The 11508-nt window shown below is 32.1% G+C and overlaps 3 protein-coding genes across 4 annotated transcripts; 1 reads left to right on the top strand and 2 right to left on the bottom strand.

Annotated features, from left to right (window-relative positions):
* Positions 1–3450: 3450 nt before the first annotated feature.
* Positions 3451–5368, bottom strand: LOC116340609. The gene is made up of 3 exons (XM_031767194.1): positions 4725–5368; positions 3976–4547; positions 3451–3901 (listed from the first exon to the last, which is right to left on the bottom strand). The coding sequence occupies exons 1-3, from the start codon at positions 5280–5282 to the stop codon at positions 3451–3453; spliced, it is 1581 nt and encodes a 526-aa protein (XP_031623054.1). The 5' UTR covers positions 5283–5368.
* A 2428-nt stretch (positions 5369–7796) lies between these two features.
* LOC116341038 (toll-like receptor 13) lies at positions 7797–9810 on the bottom strand. Of its 2 annotated transcripts, none has more exons than XM_031767885.1 (2): positions 8061–9810; positions 7797–7982 (listed from the first exon to the last, which is right to left on the bottom strand). In XM_031767885.1, exon 1 carries the CDS (start codon positions 9768–9770, stop codon positions 8223–8225), a length of 1548 nt encoding a protein of 515 aa, XP_031623745.1. In that variant the 5' UTR covers positions 9771–9810; the 3' UTR covers positions 7797–7982; positions 8061–8222. The 2 variants fall into 2 exon arrangements, with proteins under 2 accessions (XP_031623745.1, XP_031623746.1); XM_031767886.1 differs by having other exon boundaries at positions 7797–7977.
* Positions 9811–10432: 622 nt separating this feature from the next.
* LOC116341098 lies at positions 10433–11508 on the top strand. The gene is made up of 2 exons (XM_031767965.1): positions 10433–10529; positions 10607–11508. Exons 1-2 carry the CDS (start codon positions 10479–10481, stop codon positions 11366–11368), a joined length of 813 nt encoding a protein of 270 aa, XP_031623825.1. The 5' UTR covers positions 10433–10478; the 3' UTR covers positions 11369–11508.

The following is an 11508-nucleotide window of genomic DNA, read 5'->3' as shown; positions in this document are numbered from 1 at the left end:
TTTAGAATGTTATGAGTAAAACTTTGAATTTCCGTGTATTTGAATAAATATGAAATCATATCATGTTGCAAAACCGCTTGTTTTTCACTTGTTGACGATAAAGATATTGATAATGACATATATTTTCGATCGAGGTACTGTTCCAAAAAATTGCTGACGATTTCAAGTGGGATGAATGTTTCATTATTTTGTACACTTTCAATTTTTTGGCAAAACTCAAATGCACATTTGGGGTACCAGAAATATATAGCAAAAAATAAAAAATACAAAAATAGTTTCATCTTGTTAAAGTACAACTCAGTTCAATTTTTTCGTTCGGCGAGGCGTAATATTCCTTATAAACTAAGAAATATCTTATTTCATACAACTCAATTTGTCAAGTTCCAATTGAAGTGGGCGTTATCGAAATATTATTAATAAACACATCATCGTTTCAAATAGTGTAATTATTTAATTATCTCATTTTGGGTAAGAACAACACATTTTATTGAAATTTTACTGAGTCTGCTCAACTATGCCATAAGTAAGCACAACAAATTATCCCATTATAATTCTAATAAGGCATGTTCTCCAACTTATTGTTCCAATCAAATATTAATTGTTGACAATCGACCCATTAGACTTAAGCTACAATCAAACCTCCAACTAAAACCTAAGTTTTTACAAAAACTAACCATTAAAGAGACACGTGTAACATATGAACATGAAGTTAATCTATACTCTGGGAACGGATTTGAGATTTATATACTTACCACATACTTGATATTTGATCAAAGAGTTAGAATGTCAAAAAATTCAATACTTTAATTACATAGCCATCGGCGTGTGCAAATATCTCCATTAAAAACACAATAAAAGCGATCGAATACATGAAAATGGATATTTGCAATATTCCCCAAATGTTAGCCATTCCCAATTTCAATGGCATTTTTAGTTTAATTTCTTTCGGTTGTTGTCCATATTTCGAGGTCCAGTAACTGCTTAATCCGGCTTCGTTGTACCTTTCGATTTTTCGGTTGAATTGGTAATTTAGAATTGAATGCTTGCGAAAATAAAAGACTGGCGTATGTGGACGTACTATATCGTGGGTACAACTAATTTGACGCCAAGATTTTTGGATTGAATTAAAATAGTTAATAGTGATGACATTGGAAAAAAGCACACCATCCAATTGGCCATTCAATAAATTTTCAAAAGCAATCAATTCACTGTAATTGACTGGAATAAATCTGTGAAAATGTCAACGATTAAAATATTTCTTTGGCATTTATAATATTCTATAAAAGTATACTTTTACATGCCTGCTACTATTGAAAACATAAGGAATCAACGGAACAGCGGGCGTGATTGCAAAAATGTTTGGATTTGAATCTTTTATTTTGCTGACTGTGTCGTAGGGCGAATTATTGCGTTGCGTTTGTAGATAACCATATAAAGCGCCTTGATAAGAATTTCGAACAATAAGCCAGAGAACGATCCAGAGAATGGTGAGAGTCCGAGCAAACACGCTGAAATATCGTCTATTTGTCATTTGTTGATTGGGTATTACGTTTCCGATTAACGCGTTCATCAAGTTCAAGATTGGAGTTCGATTTATTCTTCCTCCAATAACAAAATGTCTTTGTTGAGTTGACAGTTTTTTCAGAAGTAATATTATGAACATCGAGATGCACAGAAGCAAAGCGATAGTGAGCCACACAAATCCTTGAAACGGTGCCATTAAACGCCAAATTGGCGTTGAAAGTATATCATTACTGGCAAATGCAAAAACAAACACATTCTGCATGTAAGATTTACTGTAGGACAGCATTGCAACTCTTTCAGGTGTTAAGGTATAAGCGCCGATTGTCATATTGGCAACGCCACGTATAACCATATCGATAGCACCAGTAGCACTTCCATTCGATAAAACAGTTCCACGAAATGGCATGTCATGCATGTATATTGGTGTTAAATTTATTGTTTTGGCAATTTCATTGACAATCATAATATCGGTACCATCAAATGCAATATTTCCATTGGAAACATTTCGCATAATTACGAACGGTTCAAGTATGATTACGGAAATGTATAAAGGACACTTGGGAAATTTGAATCGCCTTGAAGGAAATATATCTATCAATGAATGCTTCAATTTGTTTGTAAAGTTTTTCGGTGAAAAGCTGTCTATTTTGAATATATCGATTGAATGGCAACTGCGCAGAAATGGTTTATACAAATAAAGATTCCATATGGGCGAATTTTCACTTTTTATTAAAACATTCACTTTTAGCAAACCCATTTCTAATGCAATTTCAAAAGTGTTTTCCAAAACATCCGAAACATTGCATACGTCTTGTGTTACAACTACCAAATATTGTTGATGCAAGTGGAATGATTGTACAGATGTTTCATTCAAGATTTTTCTGAAACAAAAGCAAATTCTGTGGAATGAAATCAACATATGCAAGTGTTTGAACTCACCTGATCGATGTATTTCTATCGATGAATATCAAATTAAAGAAATTTCCTGTTTTACGTCTCAACTGAAAATCACTGTTCAGAATTGAGTGTGATATGGTGTGAGAAAAACTATTGATTGTCCTGCATTGGAAAAAGTAAGAAATCATGTCGTGCTGCAAATCTCTCTGCTCATCATTTGATGATAATAAAGTGACCGCTAGAAATGTATTTTTGTGATTCAGATACTGTTGCAAGAAATTACTGATTATTTCAAGTGGAATAAACTTGTCATGATTGTCCTCCATTTGAATTGTATCAGCCAAACGAGAATTGCATTCGGCGCACAAAAAATAAATAGCAAAAAATGCGAATAATTTCATTTCAAAGGATTATACAATACACAGGATTTTTTTGTGGTCGATTAGAAATAGTATTCAGAATATACTATTTTTATTTGATTTATTTTATCTAAGTTAGTTCCTCATTCAATTGTTGACTTGGGCGTCAGAATTCATTTGATTGCTACTACATTTAACATAGAAAACCCTTTATAGCTAATTACGTATTTTATTTATTTAATTATATCACATCCAAAAATGGACAAAGAGATATAATAATGACACATTTTATTGAAAAAGGGAATTTTTCTAATTAGGTCAAATTACCGAGACGAAACAGAAGCCACTAAATGCAAAGGTTCTGACGATAGTCGCATTGACTTCCCTCCGGCGTTTGAGCTTTGAACCCTTTATGACATTTTAAAACTGAACACCAAAAAAGGTTCTTAGTTTCGAAAAGTGACTTGAAAGCACGAGATAGAATTGAATTCTAAACTCTTTTTTTAGATTAATTATCTCAGATTAACTTTAACTCTTTTCTCATTTTTGTTCGGGATCGTATAACGTTTTAAAATTATTTAGAATTTGTGTAAATCAACATAACACTTTACTGGTATATTTGTTATATGATGAATAAATCACACAGATTGCAAATTTCCAAGACAGATAGCTAATATGTTAAAAAATCTAATACTTTCTTGATATATCCATCTTCGTATGCAAATATTTCCATCAAAAAGACGAAAAAAGCGATTAAATACATGATAGCCGATATTTGTAAGATTGCAATGACATGAACCATTTTCAATTTTGATGGACCTTTATATTTGGCTTCTTTTGGTTTCTGTCTGTATTTTGAGATCCAATGAGTTATCAGACCAGCTTGATCGCATCTTTCAATTTTTCGATTAAATTTCCATGTTAAAATTGAATTTTTACGAAAATAAAATACTAATGTATGTGGTCGGACTACATCTCTAGAAGTACTAATACGATGCCAAGAGTTCTTGATGAAATTGAAATAAAAAACACATAGATCATTTGAAAAAAATACACCTTCTGATTGACCATTCCATAAGTTTTCCAATCCTTCGAAATCGCCGTGATCAACTGGAATTAGTCTAATAAAAAAATGATGAAGAAAACCAAAAAGATGATTAAAGAAAACATAATCAATTTTTAAATCAATCATTACCTTTCGGTGTTAAAGACTTTTGGAATTAATTGTAGTGATGTAGAAGGTATTATGATATTGACATCTGAATCTCGTATTTTGTTGACTGTATCATATGGTGAGTTATTCCGTTGTGTTTGTAAAAAACCGTATAGAGAACCTTGGTATGAATTCCGAATAATCAGCCATAGAAATATCCAAAAAATGGTTAAAGTCCGAGCAAACACGCCGAAATATCGTCTATTTGCCATTTGTCTATTTGGTATGACGTTTCCGATCAGAACATTCATTAAGTTCAAAATGGGAGTGCGATTCATCCGTCCTCCAATCACAAAGTGCCTTTGTCGCATTGATAATTTTTTCGATAACAATATAATTGAAAACGATATGCCAAGAAGCAGTGCAATCGAAATCCAGACATAACTTTGAAATGGTCCCATTAACCTCCAAAGAGGTGTTGAAAGAATGACGTTATTAACGAATGCAAAAATGAATGCTTGTTGCATGTAAACAATACTGGGTGTCATTATTGATGCTCTTTCTAAAGATAATGCATACGCACCAATCGTCATTGTTGCAGTGCCATTTACTACCTATGTAAAAATACCAAGTGTATCATATAAGTACTTAACTACTGGAAAGTGTGATTTTTAAATATCAAAAATGTGCTCCAATAGAAATTTTCAAATTCAAATTTTGAAAATTAAGCTACACACATCTGAGCAGTGAGCCAAATATATAATTTATTTCTGCGGAAAAATATAACTTACCATTTCCATTGCACCTGTTACACTACCATTTTCTGCAATTATTCCACGATTATTCTTACCAGGTGCTTGCTTATACTTTGGAATCAAATTCATTGTTTTCGCGATTTCATTGACAACAATGACATCAAAACCATCAAAGGTAACTATCCCGTTGGATTTTTTTCGAATTATAACGAATGGTTCAAAGGAAATTGTTGAAATATGCAGGGGACAGTTGGGAAATTTGAAGTGTCTCGATGGATACAATTGTTCCAGTGAATGATTTAACTTGCTTGTATAATTATTCAAAGAAAAGCTTTCTATTTTATGAATATCGATTGAATTACAACTTCGAAGGAATGGTTTGTACTTATAAATAGTCCATATTGAGACATTTTCACGTTTTATCAAAACATTCACTTTGAAAAAGCCCATATCCATTACAATTTCGAAAATTTTATGCACAGTTTTGGATACATTTCGTGCATCTTGTGTAACACAAATTAAAAATTGTTGATGCAAGTGAAATGTCTGAACGGACGAAACATTGAAGATTTTTCTGAAACAATTTTGTATCATATAATAACCATTATTATGTGCATAGTAACTATATATCGTAAGAATTACCTCAATGAAGGACTTTCATCGATGAATATTAAATTGAAAAAGTTCTTATTTTTTCTTCGCAGTTGATAAATACTGTTTAAAAGATTGTGGGAAAAACCATTGATCGCAGTATGCTGAAATAGGTAGCTAATCATATTTTGATGCAAATCATTTTGCTCATTACTTAATGCCGAAAAAGTAATCGACAGAAATGTATCTTTGCGATTCAAATATTTTTGCAAATAATTGCTGACTATTTCAAGCGGAACGAATGTTTCATTTTTTTCCACTTTTCCAATATTGAAGTTTAATGAATGAGTGCATTCCACGCTCAAGAAAAAAAGTGAGAAATACACGATTGATCTCATATTTGAAACTAGTGATAATTTTTTCATCGTCAACTAAGACGTGAGAGTCAAAGTATACTAAACGTTTTTGTGATTTCATTCATGCTTGATCCTTTTAATTGTAATAGGCGACTAATCACTCAACACATACATATACAATAAAAAGTAATTCATTCATAAATGTCATTTTTGTGTACTTATAATTGCATAAACGTTGAAATTAACCACTAAAGGCAGTTCAACTAATTGAAAGACTAATGGAGAGGAGGGTATAATTGATTGTTCACCAATGAATATGTTATTTGGTAAGCACAAATTTCGATGATTATATAAATGTGGCTTGTTCATGGCACAAATTCTAAAAATGGTGGCACAAATTAGCACAAATTCCATGCTAGTGGAATCTAGCCTCAAATATTAATTTGACAATGGGGTGGTTTGAAAAAAATGCGCTACCGGGCTTCAGAGGCCTTGATGATCCGAACAAACAATATCAAATTGATTCAAGTCATTTTTGAATTTTGTCGTCTTTTAACTCACATCTTTCAGTATTTAAATAAACGGAGAGCTTAAAAAATTTAACAAACACTTGAAAATTGATTCAAATAAATGCAAATGTATAGTGCGAACTGCTCAGAGAAGCCGTTGATTGAACAAAAGTACATCAACCACGGATTACGTGATGTAAATCTCGTTCATTTTTGAAAGAAAATGTTTTCTTTCCAATCGTTGAAGATGATCGATCGAATTTATAAGCAATATTTTCAAAACTTTCATCGAACACCAAATCAAGAACTTAAGATAAGAAGCGATATTTTGAACGTTTAAGATTTATTGTTTCTTATCTCTTATCTCCAAACATGTTTTAGTTCTTTATTTGTTTTCGATGGCCTAAATTTCACCAAATAGCCCTGAATATTTTTTTTATAGAAAAATTACATGAATGTCGTCCCCATACACATTTTTCTAGTTTTGCCCGAGTGGATTTGTAGATTAAAAATCAAATTGTACAATGAACTACGCTTTAATTTGTTTTTGGTATTGATAATTGTTTATTTTCTGATCACTTTGATAGTTTGATGTTTGAATCTTAATTTATTTTCATATTGTAGCCCTGATGAAGAATGGCATAAACGAAAAAACGAAGTAGGCTTTTGATGACTGAGAAAATCCATCAAGTTTTGATTTAATTAATTTAATGAAACTTTCAAAATTAGCATACGCTGAAGGAATAAGCATTTTTTTCTTTCATTATGAATGGAAATCTCTTCGCTCGAACGCTGTGTATACTGGGCACACAGCAATGAAACGACAACAACAATAACATATATTTTTACTGTCAAAATTTTGATGTCAAATGGTGTCGACATTGGTGACGGTATTTTGAAACAGACTGTGTAATCCATATTCATCGTATATGATCCTATGTAAAGTTCTATACTTGATCTAGTTCACATTGACGGTTCAAATCGGTTATGTCCAATAGCGTGGACATGGACTGTGTGTTTCTTCTGTTACATGTACGTTTTAATGGACAAGTATAGTAACATGGCGTCTTTCAAATAAATTTAAAAAACCGTCCACTCGTGTCGACACCATCTAGCACGGTAGTAGGGATTGCATTGCTGTGGCTGGGCATAAAAAAAAGTCTCATTGTTTGAAATGTTTCACATTTTAAATCATTTCCAAACAATGACGCCATTGCTAGGGGGTAGACAAGATTTGTGAATGGAAAAGATTGTTTATGAAAATATCAATAAATATTGATAAAAATTGTTCAAGATTGGTGAAGATCGGTAAAATTAGACATGACTGCAAATCATTGAGAGAGATTTGATTAGCAAAGATTAGAAAAGATTGGTGAAAATGGGCGAAATTTAAAATTATACCAGGAATGACAATGGTACACCGAAATTCATTTGCATTTATATGAACGCATATGTAAAATTGTTCTTTTTTTTTTAATTTCACACGAAAAAAAAACTGTGTAATGTAGATCCTGGCTCGAATGCTATGGTTCCATCAAAATTTAAAAGAAGCTATCGATGCACCACGCCTTTTTCATCAATTGTTACCAATGCATGTGCTTTACGAGATTGACAATAAGGCGGTATGTGATTGAGTAAAAAAAGAGTCCTTATTCAATAAAAAAAATTTATTTCAATTTTTTATCAAATTTCTACAGGAAATAATTGCGGGCCTTTCATCACTCGGTCATAAAATGGAACGATACATGTATCGTGGTGCAATAATTCGTGCGATAGAAAAAAATCAAACCGGAATATATGCCAATGCAGATTGGAGAAAACCATGCGAAGCGGCTGGACTTTGAAAAAAAAAGATAAATCAATACAGTAAATGAATAAAAAGTAATGAAACAATTCAGAAGCTTAAATGTTATTACCCGATCTTCAAGGTCATTCTCAGCGCTTTTTTACGTTTCAAACTACTGCATTTTTTTTTCATTCTCTATATTGAATATTGCACATTTGATGACGTTTCATATTTCATGATCGCAATTTAAATTAATTTTGATATTTTCTGACGTTATTTAAAAAAAAACATATTAATTTTCAGGAGTACAGTCTTCGAATTTTTGAATCCATGGAGCGTAGCCCAAATCAATATTTTTGAATTCATGCCTAACCTTCGGCACAAACACTCTTAAATATTCACATGGAAATTGGTTTGCTCCTATATCTAAAAGTGATAATTTTGGAAAACGTGTTGGAGTGAGGTTGTCCAATTCCTTCAAATCGTTTCTGCTTAAAAAGAGTTTTTCTAAGTTTTCTCCAGGCATTGATGTTAAATTTAACGTTTTTATGGTATTATCCCGCACATCAAGTGTTTCAAGCTTGGTAAGAGCTTTAAATGGACTCACATTCACAAGTGAAAGATTTGAAGATCTCATGCGTAACTCTTTTAAATTAACTAATTTTTGGAATGTTGCATCATTTAATTCATCATAATAATTTCGATCCAAGTATAATGTTTTAATGGACGGATTTAAGTGTTGTATCAGTTCTGTTACATTTTCCAATTGATTATAAGAGAGATCCAAATTATTTAATTTCGTGAAGTTTTTCAAATACGAGATGTTCTTCAGTTTGATATTTGAATTAAGATCAATTCTCAGCAGCTTCAAATGTTTCTGATTTTCGAGCCACATAAAATTGAATTCTGACATAAGTTCATTGCCGGCTATCCTGAGCCTTTCAAGTGATGGTGTGAAACAACGTATTACATCTGCTACATTTTCAAATTTAACATCAACGGATCGAAAAAGTTTTAAGTTTTCAAAACCCATTTCACGGCATCGTAATTCAACACTTCCATCTGGTTTGTGGAAAACTCCTTCATTTTGATTGCTTACAACAGCACGAATCTGTCCACGTAGATAAAAAAAATGAAATTTAGTTACATATTTCCACGAAACATGAATTGCAATTTCGTTGCGCAGCAACCACACAGTATCCAATCCATGTATTTCGTTGTTTTCCAATCGAAGTGTTTTCAAATTTTTCAAGAAATAAAAAGATGTTGTGAGTTCGTCAATCGAATTATTATCCAAATCCAAGTATTCCAACTTATTCGCTTTAATGTAGTTCAGATAGCGTGACGTGATTTTGTTGTGAGATAGATGAAGTGTTTTCACGTCAGGTAAGTCAACATATCCGCTTTCTCCGAATTTATTATATGACAAATCAACTTCAGCAACATTTGGTGTGTGGTTGAAAAACTCTTTTGACATTTTCGTAAGTTGATTATGCGATGCGTTCAATGTCACCAAACGGTCAAGTTTCAGTTCGAGTGTATCCAACGATTCGTAACCAGAATATGGAATATGCAACGATCGCACATTCTTGAAGTCGCCTGCTATTTGTGCCACTGTTTCATGATCACATCCGCTAATTTTGAGCTCTGTTACCTTGGATTTATCACAAGTATGAATCCACTGTAAAAATGATGTTGTACAATTATACGGCAATGGTTCTGCATAGTTTTCACAATAAAATTCAACCGATTCTACGTTGCCATCACATAGGCCACACTTTAATTCGTTTGAGACACAAAATTTAATCAAAAACAAAACGATCGCAAGGGTATACTTCATTTTACAAAATGTGATCGATGGACGTGATCAGTTTAACGCTTATTTTCAATTTCAATGATTCCAAATTTTGAAAGCGAATTTATATATACGTAAACACCATTGGAGTGATATCAAAAATGATAAGTTTTACTTGTTTTTCTAACACAAAATATTCAATTTCAAATAAATGAATTGCTATTGTTTAATTCCGATTAAATCAATCATGTCTAATCGGTCATTGTCACCAATAACTCAAGTCCATGCTGAAGAATTCAACTCATAAAATAGGTATCATGCGAGAGGCATGCGATAAGTAAGCTATAAATAAGGTATAGTCAATCTGTCTAATGCGAAAAACATAGCTTTTGACGTGGAGAAGAGATTTTGAAATTATCCCTCTACACTTTTGAAACATTTTGGGAATTACCCCTTAAATCGCGACTGAAGTTTTACCTTATTACTTTTAGTTATACTTTCAGTTTTTAAATGGATTAAATACAAGGCAGAATGCGTAATCATCTACATCGAGCTATTTAGTTTGACATTCTAAACATTTTTATTTTGAATGAAATGTTCATGATACATGCGCACAATTGTTTGATGTGAAGACAAAATTTTCCATATTTTTTTTTTATATACGTGTAAGTTTATAGAAAAAATATTTGTATATAAAAGGTGTTGTGCTCAGCAGATGTTTCAGTTCCAGCTATATTTCCAAGGTAAAACAAAATGAAGCTGTTTTTATTCGTACCATTTTCGCTAGTTTTGCTATACGTTCAGGTATGATATCATCAGTCATTAAACCTTCAGTCATTATTCCCACGTTTTTTTTTCTTCCAAAATTTCTATCTATCAAGATAATTAGTGCTGAACACGTAAAATTTGAACAAGTAGTAGAGAGCTTTATTGCCAAGGCGAAAGTAAAAAAAATCAAATTGAATTCAACGTTAGATTTCATGCTCCAAATATCCGAAAAGGTTGTTGCTTTTGAATTTCTATGCTCGAAAGGTATGCCCGCATTTATAACGAATGAAAAAAAGATCGAAGTGCTGGCAAAGGTTCCAGAAAGAATGGAAATACATGGAATTAATGCGAGAGCCTTTTTTGCGAAGGAATTCAGTTCCATTAACTTTACACTGAAAACAACATTCAAACAATTGTGTGACAATATCATCGAAAGACTAAATTTCAATTCGCCGGGAGTGTACGATGATACGTTCGATGTTTCGTTCAACAAATGGAATGATAGGCCAGCTAAGAGTGCAGACGTGGAAAGAATTCAAAAGCATTGGAAAACCATGATAGAACAACACAAGAAATTGAAGAATAAATTTGATACACAGACACAAGCAAAAATGGATACAGGAATTAAACTAAAGACGCAACTCAACGATTGCCGGAACTATTTTAATCTCCTTAAAAATGCAAATACCACTGAACGGGCAACGTCACTTATAAATTCAAGAATTCTTGCTACACTCGAGAAAATCAACGATTTTTGGGAGGCAAAAAAAATTCATTTAGCAGACATACAATTTACGGTAAGCAAATACAACCAGCAACGCGTGGCTTGGGCACAATTTTTAATTGGAACGAAAGAAATTCCTGAGAAAAAATGAATGTATTTAGCATGTAATAATTGTATAACATTTATTTTGTTGATAAGGTAATTTTTTAACTCGTTAATTTCAAACTAAACTTTAATTGGTTTATAACGAAAATAAAATACAAAATTACATGAACATACAATTATAACAAA

The sequence above is a fragment of the Contarinia nasturtii genome, unplaced genomic scaffold (genome assembly GCF_009176525.2).
Source record: "Contarinia nasturtii isolate CC-2019 unplaced genomic scaffold, AAFC_CNas_1.1 Cnas_scaffold_695, whole genome shotgun sequence".
NCBI classification, from domain to species: domain Eukaryota; kingdom Metazoa; phylum Arthropoda; class Insecta; order Diptera; family Cecidomyiidae; genus Contarinia; species Contarinia nasturtii.
Note: the sequence above shows the minus strand (reverse complement) of the source record. Positions and strands in the feature narration are given on the sequence as shown.

Bases quoted from the DNA above. Each gene is read 5' to 3' on its own strand.
- LOC116341098 (XM_031767965.1), top strand. From the start codon at position 10,479: ATGAAGCTGTTTTTATTCGTACCATTTTCGCTAGTTTTGCTATACGTT. The intron at 10,530-10,606 runs GTATGATATCAT...CTATCTATCAAG, and splicing joins TAGTTTTGCTATACGTTCAG to ATAATTAGTGCTGAACACGT.
- LOC116341038 (XM_031767885.1), bottom strand. From the start codon at position 9,770: ATGAAGTATACCCTTGCGATCGTTTTGTTTTTGATTAAATTTTGTGTC.
- LOC116340609 (XM_031767194.1), bottom strand. From the start codon at position 5,282: ATGATACAAAATTGTTTCAGAAAAATCTTCAATGTTTCGTCCGTTCAG. The intron at 4,548-4,724 runs GTAAGTTATATT...ATTTTTACATAG, and splicing joins TAACAGGTGCAATGGAAATG to GTAGTAAATGGCACTGCAAC. The intron at 3,902-3,975 runs GTAATGATTGAT...TTTTTTTATTAG, and splicing joins AAAGTCTTTAACACCGAAAG to ACTAATTCCAGTTGATCACG.